The sequence below is a fragment of the Vollenhovia emeryi genome, unplaced genomic scaffold (assembly GCF_000949405.1).
Source record: "Vollenhovia emeryi isolate VEMERY1.0 unplaced genomic scaffold, V.emery_V1.0 DF939120.1, whole genome shotgun sequence".
Taxonomy (NCBI): Eukaryota; Metazoa; Arthropoda; class Insecta; order Hymenoptera; family Formicidae; genus Vollenhovia; species Vollenhovia emeryi.
In genome coordinates, this window is record NW_011967246.1 from 1,859,728 (window position 1) to 1,870,770 (window position 11,043).

The following is an 11,043-nucleotide window of genomic DNA, read 5'->3' on the forward strand; positions in this document are numbered from 1 at the left end:
CAAGTCTAAAATCACCAAACCTTCAGAGATCTGATACTTTACTTGAATATTCGAAATTATGTCTATTGAGATCTAATTAAATGTCTTAATGGAACATTTAATTAGATTTAGTTGGATCTCAATAGATAATCTCGAACTTTCAAGAAAAGGGTCAAATCTCTGAAGATCTGCTGAATTTTAAACTTGAATCTCGTGAGATATAATTAGATATTACACGATTGAAACATATATGAGATTTTTTAATTTTTTTCTGGGTAACAACTCATATCTCTGCCTCTTTGAACATTTGTCGTTTGGAAGAGGACGGGATGGACAAAAGGCGCAATAAATATCGCGATAGACTTTCTACACTTACACACTTTTGTATTTCATATATAGTTCCAAGTATCTTGCAGAATATCGGATAACCTATGTGTCACCGTTTCAACTAGTTTAACGAAATAATTCTGAATACGATTACTGTAAACGTATATCTATAGTTCATTATCTCTTATGTTCCCAACGTTATAAATGTGTTGACTTGCAGAATCAGAGTCCGTTGCACCAGTAAGAAAACGGGAGAGAAAAAAATCGCGAATATTCGTTCTAAACATAGAAGTTCAGAGAAAAGGGATTAATTTAATCATCGAACCAATCGCGACTTCAATTAACCATTCGTATTAATTTCAGTCGACGCTAAAACCCGGTTAGTCAAATTCTTTGCCCATGTTTCGGAAATATTCCGAAACAATATAATCATAAAATTATTCTAATATTTTCCAATATTAACCTAAATGTCTTAATAATATTGAAGCAAACGAGGTGTGTGTTAATCATAATTAAAAATGGTAAATATAATAGTGACTTAATTGACTGAGGGGAGGAGCGCCAGGCGCGAATGACCGGTTGGTGCAACTGGCCCTGGCTACGCACTAATCCTTAACGCTAAGAAAAAAGAAGACGAATCCGACGACGATCAGGGGATTGCGACTTTTCTTTCCACTTTTATTTTTCCCTTTGTTTCATTATAGCGAAAGCGAACGTGCGCGAACGAGGACACCGCCAGGAGACACGGTATGTACATATTTCTTCACAGTTGGGATACAGTTCGCAAGTCGGTGTCAATAAAACCATTCGGTGGCTGACCATATATTTACAACTGCCCTCTCATTGCGGATGTACCGAGTCGAACAATAATATATGAAATAAAAGCGAGCAAATTAGGATCGAGACTCTCACCGATCTAGAAAGTGCTCTCTTCGCCTCGAGAACGCCGTGAAACCAATTTTGCGGTATCGAGGTAAGCGAGATAAGATATGGCGGGATCAATAAGATACGTTATGCGTCAGGACGTTACAACTTTACGCGTTACTCCCGGGAAGAAGAAGAATAACTGTACAGTTGCGAAAAGAAAAAGCTTTGAAATGTACGTAATAAATATCTCGACGCGTTGATTCTTTCACACATTATTTTTTGTTGATATTTTTTCAATAATAAAATGCATGCCGAATCATTGAGCCCTTTTAATGTTTCTTATCTTTTTTTTAGGCTTTTAAACACTGTGATTTGGTGCCAATGAACATGTTCTTCAGTTTTAAATAGTTGTATACGTGTCTCCGCTAAACGATAGAATGTAAACCAGGAATCGCTGCTACCTTCCTATATTTAGGCACATGTAGACCACATATGCAGTTTCTATGTGTATAAATGTGTTAATAGGTGCACAAATTCATGTGGGAAGGCATCAGTGATTCCTACTAGTGTACTATAAGTGGGATATTAGCACTCCCCCAGGGAACCAAAGAGACAAAGGATGTAAGTGGAACTTATATGTTGTCATGAGAGGGTTAAATAATTAAAATAACTTCTCACATTCGCAGAATAAATGGTAAATGACTCGCCCGAATCATCGTTCGTCAAATCATCGGACAGAAAGAAAAGCGAGAGGAGTGCGACAGAAATTTCGACGTGATCTTGATGAGACTAGCGCGATCACATCGAGCTCTATTATCGAAGCGACTTAAGGAAAAGCGCGTGTATTTAAATGAAAGAAATGCAAGGATATTCCTCTGTAAAAGTGTCTTCCCACGATCGATCTGAGAGATTGTAATATCTATGTACGTTATTGGAATCTATAAATGCTTGTTGCTGTTAGTTTAACTCGCTGAGATTCCCGCCGGGTTCTGCGCAATTGCGAATTAATGTTACGATTATAAACGACAATGTCGAAGTCAAACTGCATCAGGATTTCATTTAGTGTTTAATAAAACAAATACTTTTAATCAATGCGCTTTCACATAAATTTGTGAAAATGGAAACTCAATAAGGTAATTACAAAAGTTAAAATTCTACAAGTTAATAAATTTTGTATAATATATAATATAAAAATTAATTTATAGAGCTCTTGTGCAATTATAACAATATTATAATTAAATTTCAATATATTTATAATGCATTAATAATACATTATAAATCTAAGTGTATTAATATGAGACGGGAAACTTATAGTCAACCCAACTGGTTAGTTATTTAATTAGTTTATTACACAACGTTTCGACCCTATTCTTTTGTTAGTATCACTCGAAAAGGACCCCAAAAGAATAGGGTTCGAAACGTTTGTAATAAACTAATTAAATAACTAGCCACACAGTTGGGTTGACTATAAGTTTTCCGTCCCAATTTTTAATCATTGGTGAAAATAAACAAATCTCCTTTCGTGTATTAATATGATTGCATAATATGTATGTATATTGTATATTATATATATTATATAATTATATTCCGTAATAATAAAAATAATAAGAATATGACTTTAAAATATACATATATTATATAATTTAAAAAATTTAATATTGTTGTGTTATATGTATAATAATATAGATTTTAAAGTAAATAAAGTTTGAAAGTGAATTAAATTCGATCCTTTTTATTCCTTTAACTGTGACGTGTATTAAATTTTCAAGAAATGAACGAAAAGTCTGTTACACACGGAATATGCTCGCACATATTCAGCTTTTTTTTTAGACGATCGGGGAGTACATTACGCAAATGAGAGGCTACTTTTTTCCAAGTGCATGCATGTTTCCTGTGTATTATGCAGCTAAAACGTGAAAATGATCTCGAGCTTTACTTTTGGTATTAAATGACTTGAACTTAATTCGCTTGCGAAGTCAATTTTAAAGATGCAAGTTTTTTATTTGATTTACAGTTGCAACGTTTTGAATCATTTTCTTTGAAACCGATCTCGAGTGGGTGGTATCAATAATGCGGTCCACTGCCGGAACGTTAGTATTGACGTCAACTAAACTAAACAGCGATTAAGTTTAATACCAAATATAAAAATTAATTACCAATCGTGCGAGAGACGTCAGGAATCTTACAGTGAGAGCATGATTTTTACTTGATGCAGCATCTTGGCCGGGCAAAAATAAAAAACGTCCTTCAACCCTCCATCTGCGAGAGTTTGTCCTCCAAGCTGTCCTGGCTGTCGTTAGTGTCGTTCAGATTGATCGTGTCGTTAGTCTGCGACAATTCAATGACGGATTCGCTCAGATTAGCGGTCGTCGATTTCCGCACCTCCAGCACGTCGTCTGACGTTTCAAAAATCGAAGCGGTCTCGGAGAGGTCCTGATTGTCCAGCGCAATAGTACTGGCGTCAGGCTGACCCTCCTCCTGTCCAATGATTACCTGCGAAGACTCGTCCATTTCGGCGTCCAGTTTGAGCTCTGTCTCCTGCACGACCTCAACCTCCATGGCCGTCTCCTCTTTAACGTTCTGCTCGTTCATCTGCATTAAGCCGTCCTGATCTGCCTGATCGTCTTTTATCGTCGAGTCGGTCTTCTGTTTCACGGATGCGTCCACGTCTGACGTTGCTGCGATGCCGGAGATTTGTGAGAGATTACTCAGGACCGTCTCCTGCATCTTCACCACGTTATCGGTAGTCTCAAAAATGCTGCACAACTCGCGACTCATTTCCTCCACCTCCGATGTATCGCTAGGCTTCACGATCATGTATCGCTTGTTCGAATACACCTTGTTGCTGGAGATTATCGAGCTCTTTTTCGGAGCTGGTGTGGTGCTTGATGTAGTGCTACTGCTGCCACTCATCGTCGTCTTCAGCGGGTTCTGGATCTCTTTTGTCACATTTTCCAACGTCTCCTCCGCGACAGGATTCTGCTCCTCCTTCACCATAACTTGCTCGGCCTCGTCCTTTTCCTCTTGGATCGGGTTACTCTTCTCCAGCGTCGTTTCCGTGTCGTCATTGTATTCCCGTTCCTCGTCGTATATGCTCTGTTTCCGTTTGACGAACACTCTCTTGAGCGGTAGCTGCTGTTCATCCTCGGACTCATCATGTCGCTCCGGCAGCATCTCGTCGATCGCCTCGTAGTCCTGCTGCGCTTTCCTCGCTTGCAGCTCCTCGATCTTCAGCCTCTGTTGCTCCACTCGCTTCTCTAACTGCTCCAGCTTCTCCTTGGTTACCTGATCCTGCCCCTGAGCGAGTTGTATCTTTTGCGGAGCGGCCGGGGCGTTCTTCGGCGTGCCATCACTGGACGACGCCGAGGTCTTCAGCTCGAATTTCTCGTTCAAAACAGCGTCCGCTGCTTTCGGACGCTGTTCCGTGGACTGCAGCACCGCCTGTACCACGTTCTGAGTGTTCTTGTCGAGCGACCGCTTCACCACCACTCGCTTCACCACATTGCCGGTTGGCAGTTTCGCCAGCTCCGCGGGATCTATCGTGGTGCCGTCCGGATTCATGATTACTTCACGGGTGGTGTCACCCTGACGAATAATTCTACGAACAATCACTCGCTTGACCTTATGCGAGCCGGGAGTGGCGCTCAAAGTGGTATCCCCGTCCTTGATAACGGGGTTACTGACTGTCGTTCCTTCGTTGCTGCCTCCTGCCGATTTTCTCAGCACAATTCTTTTAATCACTTTGACGGTGTTGACAGCCTTCGGAGTAGCTGCCGAGGTCTCCGCCTTGTCGTTGTCCTTCTGAGGTTCCTGGGAAGCGCTCTGTGATCTCGTCACAGGTGCCACCGTATCCTTAGACTGATCTTGGCCGGCGTTCGTCTGGTGCTTCAGCGGGATCTTGTGCTCCTTAAACACCGACGCGACGATCTTCTGCACCTGCGCTTCCGTGTCGTCCACACGGACGCTACTTTTGGAATTCTCCTCTGACTTAATCGGTGTGGCGGAGCCTTTCGAACTGCTCTGAGACGCGGCGGTTTGTCTCGTAACCTTCTGCTCTTGAACGTCGCGACGCTGGATAGGCATGAGCGTCTTAATGGTCTTCTTCAACATGTTACCATCTTTGCCACGCACGTATACCACCTTGCGTTCTTCCTTTTCTTGTTTCTCAGCTTTGTCCTCCTTGACGTCTTTGTCTTCTTCCTCCTCCTCCTCCTCGCTCTCCGAGGGCTTCGGTGGCTTCGGTAATTTCTTCACAATGTACGCCGGCGGCTCGTAGTCATCGTCCCCGTCAGAATACTGATCTTCCTCCTCTTCCTCCTCATCGGAATCCAGTTCGACGTTCTTCTTAGTGTCGGGTTGTAAGCCGTCCGGGCCCATTTTCTCACCCGCCTCGATATGCTGCTTGATGTGGGTGACATAATCGGCGCGATTGCGACAGGATTCTTGACAAACGTCGCAGGTAAGGCCCATCCCCGTCCGCTTCGTATGCGTCAACTGGTGCACCTCTAGGCTCTCCTTGCGTTTGAACGCCTTGCCGCAGTCCTCGCACACGTGGCGCTTCTCCACCGAGTGGGTGCGCATGTGTCTGGTCAAATGGTGCGACAGTAGGAACGTGCGCGGGCACAATTTACACATGTATGGTCGATGACCAGCGTGGGTAGATAGATGCCGGGCCAGCTTCGTGCTGGTGTGGAAGGCCTCCTTACAGTAGTCGCACACGAACGTTTTGTCCTCGTTATGCAGAATCTCGTGCCGTTCCAAACCCTGCTTGTATTGGAAGCGCTTGTTGCAGATGTTGCACTGGAACGGCTTATCCTTCTTGTGCGCGGAGTCCTCGTGCTTCTCCAGCTCTTCCGTGGTAAAGAACTCACGGTCGCAATGCTGGCAAGCATAGCGCGCCTCGTCCCTGTGTACCTTCTCGTGGCGTTGCAGCAGGTTCACCCGCGAGAATTGCTTCTGGCAGATCGTGCACGAAAACGGCTTCTCATCCGAATGCGTACTCATGTGCTTGCTCAAGTCGTATTTGGTGAAGAAGTGTCGCTCGCACTCGGTGCACTTGTAATTGCGATCGCGATGGGCGCGCTGAACGTGCAACACCAGAGCCTGACGCAAAGGAAACGTGCGGTCGCACTGATCGCATGCGTGCACTCTGATCTCTCCCGGTTCCAATTTCCTCTCCTCCTTAAGGTTGCTCACTTCCTGCTCACCCTCGCTGCCTCCGTCCTGCTCCTCCTCGTAAAGATGCTGATCGCTGGCCTGCTTTTCATTTTGTCGCTCTCTTTCTCTCTCCCGTTCTCTCGTCTCACGTCTGTTATCTCTGCTGTCGTTATCAGTGGTGCGTTGCTTCTTAGAGACCTCATTCTGCTGTCTCGCCTCGGCGGGTCTCTTGCTGCCAATCTCCGACGGTGGATCGTTGGGGATGGGCGGGAAGGGTCTCGGCAGCACTCCAGACAGGGGATAGTCCCTCAGCGCTTCGTCGGCCTTCTTGCATTGCAGCTTGAATTTGTAAGATCGGTCCAGATTCCAGCGGCACATGTTGCAGATCATCTGCGGCATTCCGTCCGCGGCGTACACCTGGCAAGATGCGGCGGAACGTTAGCGACGTGTTCACCAATTAACTATCAGGAAAGAGGAATCTCTTCGGCGCTGGACGTTCAGGAGTTCCGGGAGAGGATTTCGTTGGATTCAGAATTGTCGACTTCGCGAAACTTTCTAAAGTTACATATACTGCGAATATTTTGCGAAGTAAGACTTGTATATCAAAGTGATATACATGTATGATGCATTACGTACAAATGGAGCGTAAATGTATGTATTATTGCATGTAATTTGAAATTTTAACAGTTAAGTCGCTTTATTTGCAAAGAAATAACGAGACATGTATCCATGTGTCTAAATAAATTATATAATAGAAAAAAAGCAAGAATATAACGGAAAAATAGAGCATAAATAATACTGCTTTAATTAACATTGCATACACTATCGGAGGTGTTTAATGTGCTTGCGACTCGGGGTTTGCAAAATATATACATATTGTCAAAGATGTTGCGGTTCAAGGAAGCACCTTTGCTACTGACCACCTTGCCATCCCTGAGCGCGCGAAATTCTAGCCGCGTTATTCGAGATCTTTAAACTCTTCCCATTTGAAAACTATTGTAGCCTCGATATTTCCGTCTCAAAATGCTACAAAGTACTTATCATTAAAATATTTTTCGCCAGTTTAGGTACACCCTGTATAAAACTCGCGCGCGGTTCTAGCTACGCTTATATACTTGGCGCGAGACACCACCGTGTCTCGTGATAGCATAATAAAAATCTAGAGGCAAGATAAATTTGAAACTTAATGCAAGCGGATACACGTAAAAATGCACGAAAATGTGATAATTTAATCGAAACATTAAATATGTGCAAGAAGTCTCCTTGGATTTTCAAACGTTGAAATCATGATGTAAAATATATTAAATTTGCTATTAAACGCGATAAAATTCTGAAACGAACGCGCATAAATGCAAACGAGTTCCAATACCTTATCAACCAATCGATTTTACTTTACAAGACAGACTGGAATAGATTATTTTTTATTTAACCCGTTCATCCGTTTAAAATAAACCGTCGTTACGCGCCCGAGGATATCTCGGAGAAACTCCGAGGGGAAGAAATCCGGCGGGAAATGCAAACCGCCAAGCGAGCGCCATCTCCGCGCGAGCGCGGGAACCGCGACGCCGAGTCGGCCGGTAACGTCACCGGCTGCGTTATCATCGCCGCGGGGACGGCGCGCCAACTCGTTTTCCGCGACACAACAAAGCACCCCTCGACGATAGCACGCCCCTGCCCCTTCCGTCTCGAGCCTCCTAATGAAATGCGCGAACGGGTTGTCGATCTCGCGCGAGTGTTACCCGCGCGGGGAACTCGCTGCGGTGCCGCGAGCAGCGCCCCGGCGGTCGATGCCGCCGACGCGACGGTCCCCCGTCGAGGGTATCGTTAGCGGCGGGGCCACTCACCTCGATGGCGACGCAGGACATGATCTGCAACGCGAGCGGCACCTGGAACGGCTTATTGTGGTCGCGCTCGTAGATGAAGCTCAGCGGCTCAGAGTCCGACAAGCAGAATCGGCAGACGCGCCGCGAGCGCAGCGGCGCCGGCCTATTCTCCATGTTTCTGCCGGCGTTTCTTCGTCCACTTATCCTCTTCCTCCTCCTTCCTCCTTCTCTTCCGCTGCGGTAGCGTGTTCCAATTCACTCCTCGGCCCGCTCGCACGAACGCGCTCGGCAATCGCGCGCGACTAACTGCTGGCTACGCGCAAGCAACTTCTCGCCGCCCGACCACCGGAGACCCGAGTGAAATTCGCGGACAACTCGCGCGACTGCCACTTACGAGTTCACGACTCACTCGTTAGTTGCTCGCTCGCCCGCTCGCTTGGCTCGCTCGCTCACTCGCTCGGCGACGCCGAGCGTCGGTAAGCGTCGCGTAACGTTCAGCCTCTCTCACCGGGGAATAGCGGGTACGCCGCCACGGCGCTTTATAATGGCGGAAGAACGTGGAACAGGCTGGCCACGCGCGCGTTCGCCTCCGCTGCGTAGAGAAGACGCCGTGTTCGTCTTTGCACAGTGGCGCCGGGCAAACGTCGCTCGGATACGCGGCGCGAGTGAGCCACCCGGTCGGTAAGTGAGAACGCGCTTGCCGACGGTCGGCGCGATCTGAGTGCGGCTCTTCGCGAAGAGATGGCGCGTCTATTCTCGTTGGAGGCTCCGGGGGTGTCGGGCTTTATATTTTTTGCTTCTTGCGCGCTTTTCGAGACACTTGATTATTGCATAAAACAATATTTTTGTATACGCATTTAAAAAACAATTAGTTGGCCCGCAACAAATTAATTGAAACGTGCAATTTGAAAAACAAATGTTTCTATTTTAAATGTAGAAGCCAGTTTTATTTTTATGGAATAATAACGTTATTATTCCATAAAATTTATAGAATAAATTTAATCGTCCCGTTTTGCTAATTTTATATTAAATTTACACGTGGAAAAATTATTACGTATCGGATATAATTGTAATGGATATTGCTTAAAAAATTTCCACTAAAAATATGTGAGTTAGAACAAGGCTTTCCATCTATTTTCTTTCTTTCTTAAAAATCGATTTCAAAATACAGATCGATTATCAAGATTAAACTTCTTACGACTTAACTTCACACGCGTGTCTGTTTATGACAGGTCTTTTTTTTTTTAAGAAAGGTGCATTTTAATTTTGACCATGTACATGTTTAGATTTTGAAAACGTCACTGTTTCTAAGCAATTTTACCCGCACGCTGAGAAATGTGGCGATTTTTGCATAAAGCGCAACAGCAACGCAATCGCGACCTCGACGCCCTTCGTCGGGACATCGACACGGATGTACATGTTAAATCGCCGGCGGATTTACTACAAAGTCTACAGGTGGATCTTGAACAGGGTTTATCTACGATCGTTGCGAAAAGTCGCCTACGAGATCAGGGACTGAATGCATTGACTCCGCTGAAAAGAACTTTGGAGATTCAAAAGATCTTGCATCGATTCTGCGGAGGCTTTTCCTCACTAATATGGGTAACAATAATTTTCCAACGATTTAATTTTTACGATTGAGCTTTACGATTAAATTTTTACGATTTGATCTTTTGCAAACGTGTTTTGGAAACAATATTAAATTAAAATAGACAAAGAGAGGAAGAGCAGAGAGAAAAAAGAATATACATACCCAAGGAAAATGAAAAGTCAAGATGATGTCAATTTGATGTCATATTTTTTTTGACCAAATTTATGTCATATTTTGATCAATAAATATGACATCAAATTGATGTCATCTTGACTTTTCATTTTTCCTTGGCTATACCATTTCTCTAATAATTCTTCCTGAGTTTAAAGTCACAAAAATGTATTATTATTTAATTGTGATAAACAATTGTTTATTAATTTTTTAATCTGTTTGTAATTTTATGTAGAAGCAAATCAAATTAGAAGTTCATAATTTAACTACTTCAAATATTGAATTTTTTAAACTTCGACATTTAATTACCAATCAATTCTTTCTAAGATAGTGTTATTTGGAAGCTGACAGTTATTTTTATTGATAAAGCAACTAATTTTCTTAAACTGTCTATATAAAAGTTGCGAGTATTTTAACTTAAAATTAAAGTTAAAAATTAATGATAGAATAAATAGAGAAGAGGTAAGTCTATAAAATAGGTATCTAATTATTTTAATAAAAAGATTTCTGTCGAGAAAGTGTTTCTGGAAAGCCCATTAATTATTTACTTCCAGGTGGGTGCCATTTTGTGTTTTGGCAACTACTTCTTGCAATTGGGGACCTATGGCGAAGCTACCGAGGATCACCTCTGGCTTGGTCTAGTCCTGATTGTGCTAATCATAGTTACCGGTGCGTTCAGTTACTACCAAGACTCCAAGAGCTCGCGCATCATGGAATCGTTCCAGCAGATGGTACCGCAACGTGCCAAGGTTCTGCGGGACGGCGAGAGAAAGGAGTTGCTGGCGACCGAGCTGGTGGTTGGGGACATCGTCCTGCTGGAGACCGGCGACCGGGTGCCCGCTGACATTAGGATCCTGGAATGTCAAGGTGAAGTGTGTCCTGCCACCGCATCACGCGTGGACTTCTTGTTTCTCTTAGACGGAATAAAAGAACAAGCCTTTCTCCTCAAAGCGCGGACTCGCGCTCACCACTGAAATCCGTGACTATTTCTCGCTCTGTTCGGTCTTTCATCGAAAGAAAGTCTAGAGAAGAATTATTCGGGAAGATATAAACAGGAGATTATAAATCGCCAAAAAGAGATTAAAAAAGGCACAAAATTTTTAACTATTATCAATCAGTTTTATCTTT

General features: G+C 43.8%; 2 protein-coding genes across 4 annotated transcripts in view; one reads left to right on the forward strand and one right to left on the reverse strand.

The window, feature by feature from the left end:
• Positions 1–3,153: 3,153 nt before the first annotated feature.
• Positions 3,154–8,776, reverse strand: LOC105570534. 3 transcript variants are annotated; one of them, XR_001009591.1, is made up of 3 exons: positions 8,175–8,776; positions 3,360–6,747; positions 3,154–3,285 (listed from the first exon to the last, which is right to left on the reverse strand). XR_001009591.1 is itself a non-coding variant. In XM_012027811.1 (3 exons), the coding sequence occupies exons 1-3, from the start codon at positions 8,325–8,327 to the stop codon at positions 3,421–3,423; spliced, it is 3,315 nt and encodes a 1,104-aa protein (XP_011883201.1). In that variant the 5' UTR covers positions 8,328–8,776; the 3' UTR covers positions 3,154–3,420. The 3 variants fall into 3 exon arrangements, 2 of the variants coding, with proteins under 2 accessions (XP_011883201.1, XP_011883200.1); XM_012027811.1 differs by having other exon boundaries at positions 3,154–3,501; positions 3,667–6,747; XM_012027810.1 differs by having other exon boundaries at positions 3,154–6,747.
• Positions 8,777–9,488: 712 nt separating this feature from the next.
• LOC105570710 (sodium/potassium-transporting ATPase subunit alpha-like) overlaps positions 9,489–11,043 on the forward strand; it is a 5,988-nt gene continuing 4,433 nt past the window's right edge. The window contains exons 1-2 of the mRNA XM_012028147.1: positions 9,489–9,755; positions 10,470–10,782. Of these exons, the coding sequence (XP_011883537.1) occupies positions 9,489–9,755; positions 10,470–10,782 (580 nt within the window). The remainder of the gene's footprint in view (positions 9,756–10,469; positions 10,783–11,043) is intronic.

Coding starts and splice junctions, on each gene's coding strand:
- LOC105570534 (XM_012027810.1), bottom strand. CDS start 8,327: ATGGAGAATAGGCCGGCGCCGCTGCGCTCGCGGCGCGTCTGCCGATTC. Junction 6,748..8,174: donor TGTCCTGCGTCGCCATCGAG/GTGAGTGGCCCC, acceptor GCATCTTGCCAG/GTGTACGCCGCGGACGGAAT.